Raw genomic sequence first — 17,765 nt, 5'->3', positions numbered from 1 at the left:
CCTATTGACTACTAACATGATGAGAGATTAAAAAAAGTCATGATAGAGGATAAACAAAGAGCAATAACAGGAAGAAAAAATAATTAGATGATGATGATGAAAATTATAGAGAAAAATTAAGAATCAAAGTTCTGATTATTCTTTGGTTTCTCAATTTATCTAGACTTGACTAAAATATGCAGTTGGGTTAATTATAGGAAATTGTATCATACGTCAAAATAAAAGAAAAATTAGAAAAAAACAATCCATAACATTTCTTTTTATATATTGTAAATATGACAAATAATTAGATATATCAGATGACTATAGGGCTATCAGACAACTACCAACTTTTAAATTTACTACTTTTGCAATTTATAAAATATAGTGACAGGGGTTCTATTATCATAATTTTTTTTTTTTTGCTATTTTTGCAAACATCCCTTAATTATAGTGTTGTTTTTCAGAAAAATAATGGAAGAAAAAAAGAAAAGTTTTAATAAAAATAATGCAAAGCACATTTTATTCAAATTAAACAAAGATAGGTGAAAAGGGTTTCAAAACATAATTAGCTATGTCATAGAAGCAAGTTATTTAGAATTTTAAGAAAAAACTACACCATACACATCAATCATATTAATTTAAGTTTGCTTTCTAAACACAAACATATATATATATATATGAATTTAGACCAAACAGCTCTATATACCAAACATAAACATATAAATTCCCTAGAGTACGCATATGAACGTTGAACATCATATCTCAACTCTAGTCGGTGCCAAACAACTCCTTTAATTTTATACATTCAAATGAAATTTGTGTACCCTATAAAATTAATTTTGAATTATTAAATATATTTTTAGAGTAGTTTTCAAATTGATAAAAATAACCATTTCAAAATCACTCCCAAACATGTCATAAAACTTAACAAACACTCAACAAAGGTCATTCACTTCATCAAGATATTAATTGACTGTCGTTATATTAAGTTTTATTGACACTTTTATCAAACCGTTTTCTTGCATTTTTAATGTAGCGGTTGTAATTAATAACATAAATAAAGTTAAACAACATGACAGAGATTAACAACTATGTCCTATTCTATTTCATTAACCTTTTTGTCATGCATTAGATTTCAGTATTACTATGAAGTTCATGAAGTTAAAGAAAGAAATTTGAGTTTATATATATACAACATTTAACCTCACAATCATGGTAGTAAAAATACTTTGAGAACCATGAGGTTTAAAACTTAGAAGAGTTCTTGATTGTATGTTTTAATATTCTTTTCTTTAGAGACAACTTTACCATCTCAATTGGAATGCAAAATGAGTTTTTTTTTTTTTAATTTTTTGAGAAAATAAAATTTGAGCTAACTTATATTCCTTCAACAGTTAAAATTCACTTAACAAGTAAGAGAATAAATCATTCCATATTTGTGGAGAATACAAAAATGGGTGAGGTAATCAACTTTTTGTGACTTCGTTAAATAAGGAAATAATGGAGAGAAAAAAAGGCTTAAAGAAACTCCTAATATTCTTGTTTGCCATTATGTTATTAAATGCTATTATATTTATATCAAAGATGTTTGTGCATAGTTTAGATATTTTCTATGAAAATATTTTTGCACCTATTTTAAAAGAATGCTTAAAGGGAAATTCCTTTATAGTTCATAAGTCATTATGATCTGGTTATTCCTACTCATCTTCCTCCTATAACTATTTTGTTAGCGTTCTCCAAAAGATTAAACATGGTTTTATTTTAAATTTATGAAAATAACTTCACTAAAATCATCCTAGTTTCAATTCACAAAGTGTTTGTATTGTTAACGTTAAAGTTAGATTTTCGATTTGTACACTCACATATCGGTAGTGGGACTCAATTTTTTAGCAACGTGCTTACATCAAATTTGACTTTAAATTAACTCAATTTTTCATTGTATCGAACTAAAATTTAGTCCAGCCATTTTAAGCATCGTTTCTAAAATTTGGACAAACTTTGAGAAATTATGGGAAGTAGTTTCTTCTTCTTCTCTTTTTAGCCCTACTTCTTCATAAATGAAGGGGTGGGGATTTGAACCCAAGATCTCCTGTCCACAGGAACATACAGATGTCAGTTAAATCAAGTTTATGTTGGCACCATTCCCATGATTTAGGGCTGTATAGCTTAGGGTTGGTTGGTTCACCACCCCTTCATCCACTTCTTGTGCCTTTACACGGTCCAAGTCGCTTAGATTTTCAAAGATCTCTTTGTTATCCTTCCTCCTCAGCTCACTTGCAGATGTAATTGGAACTTAGGTTTTCCCCAATGGGCGTTATTGTACATTTTCTATCTTAGGCCTATTAGAACGCACCTCTGGTAGTGTTTCAATGGGGCTGGACTTGGTTATTTCTTTCCTCGCAGAGCCCTCAAATTTGGTGCTCTATGAAGAGAAAATATGGTCCTTGGATGGGGTGTTTGTAGGGTTGGTAATCAGGCATTTGAGTCTTGGATATGGTGAAGAAGCATCTTGATTCTTACTGGTATCAATGAATTTAAGCGTTCTGGTGAAGTCTTGGATTTTCTTTTAGTCAACCATGATTCTAGGTTTTAGGGAAGAGAAATGGATGACTTTTCCAACAAAATGAAAGAAGAATACATTGAGGGCAAGAATTCAAAGTGAGAACATATTTGGGTATGCCTGAGCTCGTGAACAAAAATGAGGTTAAACGAAGGGATTGGATGGCTATTTATGATCAAAATCCATCGACGCAAGTCATCATGGTGGTTCAGGTGCATTAAATGTGACCAGACAATCTGGCAGTGCGTCCCTTCACATTCAGAATCTGGTAGTTCATTAAATGCAATGCTTCAATTTCCATCTCGTGATTACACATTCATAGGTGTTACTATTCAATGAGTGGGAAAACGAATTTGTCTTAATGCTTAAGGGGTATCTCGCATGCTCATTTTTCAGATCGCGTTATTTTTCAGATCGCGTTCTAGAACTTGGGCATGCTGCTTTTCTTTTGTCCTTAGTAGGCACAAAAAGAAATAGTCTAGAAATCAGTAAAGAAGTCAATAAAGAAAGCAGGAAATGATGCAAGAACGAAAATAACAAAATATAAATATAATTTAAAAAAATAAAGTTGTAAAATGCTGCACAATAATGATTTGTTTGCATTTGAATGTGTCCATCAATATATACAAACATATCAACGCATCAAGAAAATTTTTATTAAGACATGATTACTTTAAATTAACAGAGACTTTGATGCAATTTTCATCTACATAGTACACCTTGAGTCTTTGTCTGCTGACCTTGAACGCTTTCATTCCATCCAGCGATGCAATCTCCACAACATCATATGGGAAAACCTCCTTGACCAAAAATAGCCAAAACCATCACGAACAAAGCCTCCCTGAAAACGGACGTAAACATGAATTGAAGACTAATACTTTTTATCTAGGGTACAACTTGCGTTTACAAATGTGGCTATCATGCCATGCCTTCATCTTTTCTTTATAAATCTTAGCGTTCTCGTAGGCTTGAGAACGCCACCCTTGAAGCTCATGCAACTTTTTTGCACGTCCACAATTTCTTGTACTAAAACTCTAGTGATAAGAGACGGGCCTTTCCGAAGACTAATGTGTATGGTGACATTCTCATTGGAATCTTGTACGCGGTTCTGTAAGCCCATAACATTGAATCCAGATGTTTGACTCTATCTTTATGGGATGAATTTATTACCTTCTCCAATATATTCTTGATTTTCCTATTTGAGACTTTCGCCTGACCATTAGTTTGAGGATGGTAGGCGATGACAATAACTTTGTGGGTTATTATATTTTGATAGTCGTTTTTCGATGATGCGATTTATAAAGTGAAAATACTCGTCTCTTATGACAGCTCATGGGTGTTCCAGAACGCATGAATTTGTTCATTTTCAGAAATTTGACGGTTGTCATCGCATCATTCTTCATATAGGAGTTAACTTCATACATAGTCAACGACTAACAAGATGTAGATGTCGCTACCAGATTGTGAAAATGACCCAATAAAATCAATTTCTCACACATCAAAGGGTTTGAATTCTATGATAGGTTGTTGTGCCATTTCATTGCGATGAGAGATACTTCCAATCCTCTGACACCAGTCACAATTGACCATAAAGTTTCTCACATCTTAAAATAGAGTTGGCCAAAAATATCCACTTTGCAAGACCTTCATAGCCATCTTTTGTCTACCAAAGTGTCCTCCATATGGTGCGTTATGACACTTGGTGAGTATCTCCTTTGTTTCAGATTTTGGAACACATCTTCTTAGTGTGTGGCCTGACCCCAATTTATACAAAAATGGTTCATCCCACCTATAGAATCTGCATTCATGAAATAGCTTCTTGTGTTGCTGGTTGCTGAAGTCTTGTGGCCAGGTTTTACAAACCAAATAGTTTATCACTATATTCGCATACTAGTGTTCCCTCTCTTTAACATGCAATAATTGCTCATAAGAAAAACAATCTTCAATGTCCTTCTTCTCGTGTTGAAAAGGCTCGTTGCTTAGGTGAGATAGATGATTCATCACTTGGTTCTCGGTACCATTGTTGTCTATAATCTCCAAGTTGAATTTTTGAAGCAATAAGATCCATCTGATTAACCGTGGTTTGGCGTTCTTCTTCGCCATCAAGTATATGATCGCAGAATGATTAGTGTCTACCATGTCTTTGGAACCAACAATGTAGCTCATCTACTTTTCTATCATAAATACTATGACTAGCAACTCCTTTTCTATCATAAATACTATGACTAACAACTCCTTTATAGTTATATAATTCTCTTGAGCTTCATTCAAGGTTTTGCTCGCTTAGTATATTGGGTGCATCAACTTATCTTTCTTTTGACCTAGCATAGTCCCTACACAACATCACTGATGTCACACATCAATTTGAAGGGTTGCGACCAGTTAGGAGTAATGAGGATAGGCATTGAGGTCAACACATCTTTTAGGGTTTGGAAAGCTTGGTGGTACTTTTCATAAAAAAAATGTAGGGTTGGTTGGCGCTTAAAAGGTTGCTTAGCATCTTGGTGATTTGGGAGAATCATTTGATAGATCTTCCATAGAATCCTGCATGTCCCAAAAAGCTCCACAATAGTTGAATATTTGAAGGCGGTGGCAATTTAATTTGCTTACCACATCCATCTTTGTTGAGTCTACTTCTAAGCCTATATGGGAGATCTTGTGCCTAAGCACAATTTTCTCTATTACCATGAAGTGATACTTCTCCCAGTTTATTACGAGTCGTGTCTCTTCGCATCTCTTTAACACCATTTCAAGACTATTCAGACATTCATTGAAGGAATCTCCAAAAATTGAGAAGTAAATCCAATTTTTATTTCATTTTCCTTTTCAAATAACTAAATCCAATTCTTCTCTTTTCTCAATTAATTCCTCCCATATTTTCACAATAAAATTATTTTTACTTTTTCATACATTAATTATATATATACATATAATTAACCATAATTCCATAAAATCCACAATTTTAAATAATAAACCACATAACAATTTAACTCTTAACAACACCAAAAATTTAAATACTCTAATTATCCAACAAATATTAAATTAGTTCTAATTTCTACAAAACCAAATAATCTCATTCAATTATCTAAAAAATAATACCCGATAAAGTAAACATAATTAAATAAAAACCAAGATAATTAAATCCAAAATTTTGGACAAGACCTATCCAAAGCCCAATTCATGGTAGGCGGGATTTTCTTAGCACTAACATAGAGTTCATTTATTTTCTCTTTTTTTTTCAACAAAAGGTAGGAAATCAGTTGGTTGAATCCTTACCCATGCATTACTAAGTTTACGCTAGTAAGGTTTTTCGAGGTGATAACAAACATATAAATTTGATAAAGGTACTTAAGCATGCCAAGATCTAGGATTTTCAGATGGAAAACTCAAGTGTGCATGAAAGATGGAAAAAAATTAAAATTTAAACCGTCCTCAAAATAATACTTACTTGCTTTATATAATACTTCTCACATGCAAAACTCTAAGAGTGTATCATATGCACGTCATCGAAGAACACAAGAAAAGAGTATATGTTAGACGCTTATGTTTGATCAACGAAGATCAATAATGCTCCTATCTTTTGAGAAAATATCTCATAGAAACATTAATGATGCTTAAAACTGTCATATAGGCGTTTGAACTACTTCCAATACTTGTAAAGCGTATCATCATTTGCCTGCATAATACCATCTATCTTTCTTTTGATCCTGGCAGCTCGAGAAGCAAGAAAAAATAAAAAATAAAATAAAACAAAAGCTTTTTCATTTGGGTTCAGGTGGTTATTATGAATCATGTAGGTAGAATGTACAACTAGTCATCTTTGACATCGTCTTCTAGAGAGAAGGAAAAGACTATGAGGTTCAACTGCTCTTTAGTCACTCCATGTGGCCTCATATGCCAGAACATACAACATGGAATTCCTTGATGTGTTTATGCAGATCCTCACCTACAAGATCATGAAATATATGCAGTACGTGAAATAACATCGTTTTTGGCTTAGAATTACTTGTCATTTCAAGATATAGGTAATACAAAGTGGTTGTTGGGTCAGATTAAAAGTAGCAAGTTCCCTCAAAGTGCCCACTAACTCAGTCTCAACCATGTATTCTTAACTTCTTACTCTTGATGCTCTTCCTTAAACATGCCTTTTGCACAAATGTTTTCTTGTGAGGCTCTTTGCTCTCTAGCTTCTCTTTCAAGTTCTGCAAATTCAAATTTTGAATCTGGGAGGATCGAGTCATACAAGAAAGAAGAAATAAAAAAAATGATAGAGGGTAGAAAATACTTTGGCAAGAGAAACTAAGGCACTTTGCCGATGCCAACTTGATCAAGTGGATTTTTTTGCCTAAATCTAAATCACATAAATTACCGAGTATACATGAAGAACTAGTCTTAGTGGCAAGTCTGGGTCTTATTTAGGGAGCACATGAATTTCTGAAGCAAAATTGTTTCCAGCTCAAGGTAATTGAAGGGAATTTTGATTTGCTTTGAATTGCAAGGAAGATAAATTATTGCATAAACAAAGAAAATTTGATATGTTAATCAATTAAGTAAAGCCTAGTTTGGGTTAAATCAATCTCTTCCAATTCAAAGAATTTGATCATGAAGTTACCCTAACTAAATTAATTTTTCGTCAACCCTAAACAATTTAAACTAGAAAAGCACAACAATTAAATTGTCCTAAGCATCTAATTAGTTCAAGTTGATCCCACGATGGAAAGCATGCAAGATTCAATATGGACTAATTGCATTAAGAGTAAGGCTCATATTGGGTGATCAATAGCTTAATTTTCAATAACCCTAATTAAACTATCATTTTCGTTAAATTTAGAGTCTATTAACCTATAAAAATATACAGTTGATGACACAAAAATTTAAATATAGAGTCCACGTACATCTGCAATATGAATTTGATCATTAAAAATTAAATGCAAATGAATAATGACACAAAAATTTCTTTCAAACTCTCACAAATCAAATGAAATAAAAGGAGATCTCTAGAAACCCAAGCTGCTAGAAAATGTTACCTGAACCTCTCATTCACATGGTAAATGAGGAGGGAATCATAATGAACATAAAACTAGTGAAAAGTACTCAAAAAGTAGAAATAAAATTTGTCTTTGGATGGCTGGAATTGATAGTCCAAATAACCTTGGGATGGAGAAGATCTTTTACAAAATTGTTATGGCAACGCGACACTGACATGTTTAGAATGTCGTGGCACTATGTATGTTTTGCAGACAGTAAGGCTCCTACCTTACAACAACTTGCACAACAACGTAGGGCGCCATGATAAGCTCCAAGGCAAAAGCCAATTTAGCTTCCTCTCATTGGTCTTTTCCCCGGTTGATGCCTCCTAGTTTTGTATTTGCTCATTTTATAATGCTTTAAATCGACTTCAACACTGAATTCTACCATGGAATAATTGCTTGTAACCTATAAAAATAGTTAAATAAGAAGGTAAAATCACGGAACAATCTTGAAGTAAGCCGTGTTAGATGAACATTTTCAATGCTATCAAACATTCAATGAGAACTTAGTATACTCCCACCAAAGATGACACATAATGTTCTAATATATGATATCTAGAAGAAAACCCAATGAGTTAGAATAAATTCCTTTGCATCATAAATTGTAAATGGTGTGAATGAGATCATTAATCATCTTTGAACAAACAACTTTGATTTTGGTCATGATCTATGTGTCAAGCATCTCATAGAAGTTCGATTTGTCAACAATGATTAAATTCTAACCATAGAATTATAAGTAAATTAATCATGGATGAAATTCATAAATAATATAATGAAATTAACTATTTAACTTTAATGAAAAGAAGAAAGATGAAATCTTAACTTTAAAATATTTGAGACAACTTTATTGAACATGGTTTCCAAACATAATACGTGTGTTTATGCCCAATATGTTTGGGCAAAGAGATGAAAGCAACTTTATAGGATTAATATTATAAGGCTTTCCAACCACAAATAACTTTTTTATTTTATTTAATTCTTTTAATAAAATCTGATATTGATATTTTGTTTCTTTAAAAGATAAATAAAATGTGAAAATTGCTTCCCCATTAAATGCTCCCTTCACAAGCTCATTGCATTTTGCCTGAATTTCAGCCAACCTTGTAATCTGTTCTTTGACAACAAATAGCAACAACAAAAAAAGAAAAGAAAAACAAATACTGATTTCATGGCAACTTTCTCCCTTTCTCTTTCTTTTTATTTCTCTTCCATTGAAAGGAAAGGAAATAACTGCTTAAAAATTCTTCCATCAGTTTTCACCTGGATCATCGATATAATTTTACCTCAACCTTGAAGTAATTTTGCAATTTTTACTTTTATTGAAAAATCATTAATAAAAGTTAAAAGTATTGTTTTGCTCATTTTACGTTGTGTACCTGTTTAGAGAGTACAAATTTATTGTGCTCGCTAGTACACATCTAGTCAGATGAAGGTGTTCTATCGCGATCGTAATTTTAACTCCCATTTCCACAAATTATACGTATATATTTGACTGGATCTGTTGAATCTAATTCCATTGCAATGGAAACCAATTAAGAGATTCTGTGTTTTCCTATCACCAATGTGATTTTACCTCATCCAGATGAAATAAATGTATATATATCCTTAACCCCATATAATGAATTAAACTTGACTGCGATTGAAACACGTCTGCAGATTCTTTCTATTATATATTAGTGTTTGGAGCTTGCGATACAGAATATAGGCTGATGTTTTCGCAAATCCTTGACCTGATTTATAGTATCTGAGGACGACAAGAAATTTTCACACAGCTTCAACATTTTTAACCCAACACTGTGCAAAAATCCTTACCCAGCAAAAAATTTCTTTGGTTATTAGGGCACAGCTGAGATGCTCAAATTTGACATTTTTTCTTCTCCTCTCTTTTTTCATTTCTATCTTTTTCTCATGAAATTGTTATACTTTTACTGTTTCCCATTTTATTATCACGTTCAATATTTTTTCTTCTCCTCTATTTTTTTATATATATATATATATATATAATTGCTTATTTTTTAAATTGCATTTTGACCATAAGGAAGATTATTAGTCATATTTTAACGGTCTCCTTTGAATATTATATTTATTTTCACAACACAATATTATCTCTCATCTCCTTGTAATTCCAAAGCAAACTAAAGAGAGCTCTTTCCCAACACCAAAAATAGCCCCTATTCCCTCCATTTAGCAAAAAGCAAAGTTGTCTCTCTGTCAGAAGAAAAGGCAAAGTTGGAAAGAAGCACCAAAAAAATGACATCAACCAACAAAAGATGAAAAAAAATGTTTTCTTTTAAATAGGGTAAGTACTGTGTGGATGAGGGGAGAAGCAAATTAAAGATTGAAAGAGTTAGAATAAAATATAAAAAAAATTGGTGAAATAGAAACAAATTTTATCCCAAAAGAAATATAGAATTTAATTTGATAAAATTCTCCTACATGATGTTTAGTTGAATGATTTAAAACAAAGTGAGGTAATTAACTCAACAGTGACTAATATGACCTTTTTTCTGATCTATGTAATTATTTTAGAGAAAAGAAAACTAATTAACACAGTTGATGTAATATTAATATTAAGTTGGAATAATTGAAATATTTAGATTATGTAAATAAAATAATGTTATGTGTGTGTGCGCTTTGGGTTTAGGCGTATGGAGGTGCCACGGCAGTGAAGTGGGTGTAGGTGTTTCAGTTTGACGTGTCATGCACTTTGATGCTTCCTTTCTTCCATTAAATACCATCTCCTCTTTACTCCTTTTCCTCTTCCTCTCCATACACTCTCTCTTTCCTTTTCTCTCTACACACTTCAATAATTTCCCCCTTTATTTTCATCATCAACATCATCATCATCATCATTCAAATTTACATTACAATTATAAACCCTACAACTTGTGTGTTTTCTACTTCATTTAATTCATAACACACACGAAAGGATACTTAATTTTGTTTCTTTTACCCCAAAAAATGCCTTCCTTTGTTGCTGAAACTCAACCTAAAGATCCATCCTCTCTTCACCTTCCTTCTTTAGTCTCTTCTTCTTCTCTTCCTCTCACTCTCAAGGTATTGTTCAATTACGGCAATAAACTAAGATATACCTCCATTTTATTTTATCCTTTTCTGTCTAAGGATTTTGTTGTATCTGTATATGGTTTTTATTTTATTTTTTTCTGTAGTTTGTAGATGTTAGCTATCGGGTGAAGATGGCGGACAAGAGTAGTGGAAATGCCATCGGACGGATTCTCGGTTGTGGCTCGTCGGATGGGTCGCCACCGCCCGTTCAAGAGCGGAGTATTCTTCATGGGGTTACCGGTATGGTGTCGCCTGGAGAGATTCTAGCCATTCTTGGTCCGTCAGGGAGTGGCAAGTCAACTCTTCTCAATGCCCTTGCCGGAAGATTGCAGGCAAGAGTTTTAAATATCGATATCCACAGAAATGTCAAATCATAACATAAACAGAAATCTTTGTAAACTTTAATTGACGTTTTATGTTTGATATCAGGGAAATGGTTTGACTGGGTCAGTACTGGCCAACGGTCGAAAGTTGACCAAATCAGTACTCCGGCGAACCGGTTTCGTGACACAGGATGACGTCCTTTACCCACACTTAACCGTCCGAGAGACACTCATATTCTGCTCTCTCCTCCGACTGCCTCTAAGTATCTCAAGACAAGAAAAAATTGTGGTGGCCGAGTCGGTGATCGCGGAGCTCGGGTTGACAAAATGCCAAGACACGATCATCGGAAACGCCTTCATCCGTGGCGTATCCGGTGGAGAAAGGAAAAGAGTGAGCATAGGCCACGAGATGCTCATAAACCCAAGTCTATTGATCCTAGATGAACCGACATCGGGGCTTGACTCAACTGCGGCGCATCGGCTGGTGACGACTATGGCCGCCCTGGCTCATAAGGGAAAGACCATAGTCACGTCAATTCATCAACCGTCAAGCCGCGTGTACCAAACTTTTGACTCGGTGTTGGTGCTGTCGGAAGGAAGATGTTTGTATTATGGGAAAGGAAGTGAAGCAATGAGCTATTTTGAATCTATTGGTTTCACACCCTCTTTTCCTATGAATCCAGCTGATTTTCTTCTCGACCTCGCTAACGGTACGTACCTTACCTACACTCATCTTTATGCCTATTATTATCTTTTCTCAAATAAAATTTTCCTCATTCACTAACAACTCATTTGTACATTCATATCTTTTTACCATCACATGTTTTTTCACCTAATTGTATGTCACTAATTTCCATTGGACAACCGAACTACCCAAAACAATAGGTGCAAACTGGGAGGCTTGTTTTCCTAACTCTACCCTTATTCCACATAAATTTAATTTTCGTTTTCTGGTCTTATATATTTTTCATCCAGAATTTAATTTTTTTTTTCTTTTTAGAATTTATTAGAGGTTTATTCTCCGTACTAAATTTTGGAATAATTCATTTAACTCATTATTTTAAGTTTTGAAATTAATTAATATTCTCATTCATGTTTTTATGTGTCATTTTCTCTTTTTATTCTCTTCATAGATAAACTAAAATTATTCTTTTTATTTATTCACACAAAACCTTTTAAAACGTAATTTATGATAATTTAACTTAAAATCAAGAAGATAACTAGGAATACCAGTACTATAAAATATGAACGAACAATTGAAATTGTAATTCAATCAAACAATGGATTTATTTTAATTTAAGATATTTTCCTTGTTTCCATCGTTTATTTCATAGGATCATTTTAAGAAATATTCAACCAATTATTATTATTTTTAAAAATCATGGTCGGAGAAAGGGAAGGAAGAAGAAAATGGGGAAAGAAACATTCGGTTAAAGTGAAGTGATGAGGGATGGATAATTAATGCAGTTATGTGATTTTGACTAAATTTAATAATCCATTTTTTTTATTTTGTTTTTAATTATTATTTACTTATAAATATTCATTTAATTTTTTTTAGTACTTTGAAACACTGTTGCCAATGGTACTCATGGCGGTGGGGGACTAAACTTTTTTAGGCTAATATTTATATTCTTCAAAATCTCTCTTTCTAGCACTAAATCAATTAATTTTGAGTCAGAAAATTCCTATTCTACAGAAGATTTGCTTCCATTCAAAAGAAATAAATAAATAAAAAAGAAAGGAAAAGCAAAAAAGAAGGAAAGAAAAAGAAACTTTTTCCCTTCTTGGTGAGTAAAACTATGGATATTGTTTCCATGTGTTGTGAGTAATTTTTTTTTTGCCTTTAGGGCAGCATCCACTATCCTTAGAGAAACTTTTAGGTTACTTTCACAACTACCTTTTCTTTAAAGAAAAAAAAAATCTATCTCCTTACTGTTTCCTTTTCTGATATATTTTTGAAACAAGAGTGGGCAATCACTATTAAGATCTAAAGATCTAAACCTAAACAAGTAGATAATATGAATGTATGTTAGTTGAATTTCAATTTGATTTGTTTTTATAGATGTTTATTAATTGTAGATGAGGAAACTAATAGTAAGTTAGAAGGGGGTAAAGTTAATAAATATGATAATCCCTATCACTAGATTTGATGAAACATTGACAAAAAGATTCAAGAGATTTGTTTGGTTTTGACTTGTTTGATATATTTTTCTTTTCTTTTTTTGTTTTAAATAAAAAAAAGAAATAACAAGTTGAGAAAGAACATTAAATAGATGTTATCTCTTATCTCATAAATATCAGGAGCCTGAAATGACCATAAAATAGGGGACTGTCCCACCTCATTAAAATGCTAGCTGTCAAAGAGTGATTCTTCAAATATTCTAAATCTTAAATTACTTAATCAATTAAAAAAATTGATAGGATTTATGTAATTTGTTACAATTTCATTCCTAAGTTGATAGGATTTTATAAATACATATATTATTTTAAATAGCCATGACTAAATAATATAAGCCACTGTTCAACCCCATAATGGAAGTTTTTTTTTTTCTCCAAGTGAATGGGAAAAAAATTAAGAGGTTTTTCTTTGGAAGAGATTAATGATTTTTTTGTGTGTTTTGTTTTAAGTGGGTCCTAAATTAGATACCTTAACTCTAAGGTAACTATGGTCATCCCAAACTCTTCATTTCTTATACAAACATATATATATATATATATATATTTTTCTTTTTAAAATTATTGACCAAAAGGGATTCTTTTAATAAAAATCAAATGACTTTCCTCAGTTTTTTCTTCTCCCAATAAATAAAAACCTCTACTTTTGAAAAACAAAGCTCTTCAACTTATGGCCTTTGTTTTGTTTTTTCTTTTTGTTACTTTTATTCTTCCTTTTAAAAGGGCTGCTCCATAATTAAACATCAATATCGAAAATTCTTTTATTTTGTGGAGGTCTACCCCATATGTGTAAAAGCCAAGGAAAGGGTTATGTGTCTCTATATAGAAAGATATTTGTTTTTTCTTTGATCACCTAGTCTTCTTTTTTCCCTCTATTCTTAGTGTTTTTAGGAGTTATAGGTGTGTGAGAAAGGATACAGAAAATTTCAGGGTAAAATAATATTAATGTGTTGGAATATATATACACACACACATTAATATTATTTTATAATTATATATATAATAATGTTTTTTGAGTTTCAAGATATTCATCAAATGAAGAACACCATGATTGTAAAGTGCAGGGATATATATTTAGTGGGGTGGGGGAGGTTTTGACTTGGCAATTTTAAGTGGATGATGCATCACCCTCATAGTTAATTAGTAATTAAAGTTAATCGTCCCTTTAAAAAATATAATGATGGGTTTCATGATGTAGAGGTTTTTTTTCTCCTTTTTAGATTCAAATTTACATTAGTGTCTTATCATTTGATTTATGCTGATTAGTGATAGGAAAATTTTTTCTACCCAATACTTTAAATAGAAATCTAAGAGGGTCTTGTGGCTAATTATGAAATAACATTTATGGGGTAAGAAAAAAATTAAGAGGATTAATTATAACTATGGTGACATTGATTATCAAATAACATTTAATGGGGGTGCCTGCTGGGCTATATATGTAGGGCAAAAAGGTTATAAAATAATATAAAAGTAATTGTAGTAATAATATGGGAAGCTGTTGGAAAAGATGATTCAACCAACTTCTCTTAGCCTCACAAGAAGAAGCTTAGTGAGCCCCATTTCAAATCTTTTCAATTATAATGAAGCAAATATCATAATATAACTTTTTTTTTCTTTTTTTAATAAATCTTTATTCTTTCTTTCCATTTCTTCTTTCTCAAATAATTGAAAATTTTTATATCATTATTTAAAAACAAAAAAGAAATGGTGTAGTCCCTACTTTCCCTTAGGTTGAAATTCATAAGGGTCACTTTAGTCAAAAGGTTTGGAAACAGTCTTCATTTTAAATTTGTCTATAACTTTTCGCTTTTATTTGAGATCTTATCCTTCTTTTATGTCTTCGGACTCTTCTATGTTCTTTAAAATCGTCCTCAAAAGAATGATGGTTATCTAGATGAAAAATATTAGAACATCATCGATTCCTTCCTAGAATACGTCTTTCCTAGAATACATCTCTCCCTTAGGGAAGCTTTTCATAATTGTTAAGATAGGTTAAAAGTTAGAATCTAACAATATCTTTAAGAACATATAATTTCTAATTATTCATTGATCTCTCACATCAAACAGTCTTGCTTCCAACCTTCTTCTTTCATAATCTCTCTTTAAAGAAAGTCAGAAAACTTGATAGACAAACAGACATGTGTGGTCGACCTGAAATTTCATAATCGATAGATATATACAAAGTCATCTCACAAAAAGAATCAAGAAATCTCAACTGTGAAACGACCACGTGGAATATCTTTTACTTCTCGCCCACCTTTCCAAAATGTAGAAATACATTAAACCAGCCACATGTAGGGTTGAGATTTTGCAGTCCCATTGGGTACATATAATGCTAGGGCATAATGATAACATTATGGAGTATTAGTGAGAGAGATCTGGCCGCCCAAAATGCTTGGTGGTAGGCACCAAGCACTAGTGGAACTCTTGCCTTTACCACCAACAATGCTAACTTTATTTTCGTTTTTTTTTCCAAAGAGTTATGGTTATGGCTGTTCCTTGTTTTAAATGCTTTTTTTTAATTAAATTTATTTAAATTATGGAACTTTTTTTTTCTAAGAAGGTGCATTTTTGTCATTTCATTTTTATTAATGGGAAAAATTATTAAAATAGTTTATATGTATAATGGGAAACATCCACTTTTAGAATAATCTACACGTGCATGCATTTTAAGGGTTCTCTCTTTTTCTTTAGGTTTTTTTAGTCTTTGTAGAGTTGCTTTTTATTTTGAATTATATAAGCCACCAATTCAAACATTCCAACCAGATACTCTTATCCAACCGCACTTACCTAATTAGTCCTTTTATTATTATTATTGTTATTATGTTTACTTAATCTATGTTGGGACATTTGTATTGTTAATTATACCCTTTTATATGTGTATTAGTGTTATCCCATAATGGGATTTTATATATCCAATCATATGATGGTTTGGAAGACGGGTAGTTATAAATATAGTAAAATTTAAATCAGGATAGAATTCTATCAATAAGGGATAGATTTTGCTATATATATTTGCAATTTTTTTCTAAATGTTGTTGTCCGCTTAATTTTTGGACAAAAGTCCTACTTGTTCTAGTTATCCTTTAGAAAGTTCTCATGTGTGGTTTTTATTTGTTGCTAATTAATATGAAATATATATATTGTGGTTCAAGCAAAAGCATTGTTAGAAAGGATAAGAAAGAATATTGTTACTACAACTTCCAATGGTTAAGATTGTTTAGTTGATGTTTGGGAATAGTGTTAATGAAATTAAAAACTATTCTTTCCATCTTTTTGGTTGAATGAGAAATTTAGAAGCTGAATTTTGAATTAACTTTTTTTAATGTGTGCATGCATGCAGGTGTTTACCAAATTGACAATACAAGTGAAGTAGAGAAACCCAACATGAAGCAAACCCTAATTACTTCTTACAACACTCTTTTGGCTCCAAGAGTAAAGGCAGCTTGCATGGAAACATCAATGATGCTCGAAACAATGACACGTGAGCAAAAATCGTCAACCAATACTTGGAAAGCTAGTGTTTTGTTGTGGTGCAACCAGTTGAGTATCTTGCTCCAAAGAAATCTCAAAGAACGAAAACATGAAACCTTCAATGCCCTAAGAGTATTCCAAGTTATAACTGCAGCAATGCTTGCAGGATTGATGTGGTGGCACTCAGATTTTCGAGATATTCAAGATCGTCTTGGTCTCCTCTTCTTCATTTCCATTTTTTGGGGTGTTTTCCCTTCGTTTAATGCTGTCTTTGCATTCCCACAAGAGCGAGCAATCTTCCTTAAGGAACGAGCTTCCGGAATGTACACGCTATCGTCATATTTCATGGCTCGAATCATCGGAGATCTTCCCATGGAGCTCATCCTACCAACAATATTCCTCACAGTGTCATACTGGATGACCGAGCTAAAACCGGAGCTTAGTGCCTTTCTATTGACACTGTTGGTCCTTCTTGGCTACGTGCTTGTATCGCAAGGTCTCGGCCTTGCTTTAGGTGCAGCGATCATGGATGCAAAACAAGCTTCCACCATAGTAACAGTGACAATGTTGGCATTTGTCTTAACCGGAGGGTTTTACGTACACAAAGTACCAACGGGCATGGCTTGGATCAAATACATTTCGACGACGTATTACAGTTATAGGCTCTTCATCAATGTGCAATATGGCACTGGAGACAAGATATGGTCGTTGCTTGGTTGCTCACGACATGGAACCGAGAAAGTAAGCAGCTGCAAGTTTGTAGAAGAAGATGTGGCAGGGCAAATAAGCCCTGCATTGAGCATTGGAGCTTTGTTATTTATGTTTGTGGGTTATAGGTTATTAGCATATTTGGCATTGAGGCGCATCAAATAGAAAACAGACAGAGCCCTAAAAGGAGGAAAATGCAAAAGGAAAAGCTTGCATTGCATGCATGGTTTGACACACCTTGGAAGGATTTCCACTAACCATCTGGTTCTCCAAACCACACTAATGATGATTTTGGTAAATGTAAATAGCCAAGATGAAGTTTATGAATGTTTTTTAAAAGAAAAATATTAGTAAAAGTGTTTGCAATATGAGAAGTCAGTGCTTTCTCTTTTGGTACATCCATCAATAGAATGAATAAGTAATTTCTTTTATATTTTCAATGTCAAA

General features: G+C 32.5%; 1 protein-coding gene across 1 annotated transcript; it reads left to right on the top strand.

Moving 5' to 3' along the window:
- Window positions 1–10,259: 10,259 nt before the first annotated feature.
- LOC101214873 (ABC transporter G family member 25) lies at window positions 10,260–17,765 on the top strand. The gene is made up of 4 exons (XM_004139632.3): window positions 10,260–10,629; window positions 10,743–10,970; window positions 11,068–11,671; window positions 16,480–17,765. The coding sequence occupies exons 1-4, from the start codon at window positions 10,534–10,536 to the stop codon at window positions 17,481–17,483; spliced, it is 1,932 nt and encodes a 643-aa protein (XP_004139680.2). The 5' UTR covers window positions 10,260–10,533; the 3' UTR covers window positions 17,484–17,765.

The sequence above is a fragment of the Cucumis sativus genome, chromosome 7 (assembly GCF_000004075.3).
Source record: "Cucumis sativus cultivar 9930 chromosome 7, Cucumber_9930_V3, whole genome shotgun sequence".
NCBI classification, from domain to species: Eukaryota; Viridiplantae; Streptophyta; class Magnoliopsida; order Cucurbitales; family Cucurbitaceae; genus Cucumis; species Cucumis sativus.
This window is presented reverse-complemented; position numbering and strand designations above follow the sequence as displayed.

Coding starts and splice junctions, on each gene's coding strand:
- LOC101214873 (XM_004139632.3), top strand. CDS start 10,534: ATGCCTTCCTTTGTTGCTGAAACTCAACCTAAAGATCCATCCTCTCTT. Junction 10,630..10,742: donor CTCTTCCTCTCACTCTCAAG/GTATTGTTCAAT, acceptor TTTTTTCTGTAG/TTTGTAGATGTTAGCTATCG. Junction 11,672..16,479: donor TCTTCTCGACCTCGCTAACG/GTACGTACCTTA, acceptor GCATGCATGCAG/GTGTTTACCAAATTGACAAT.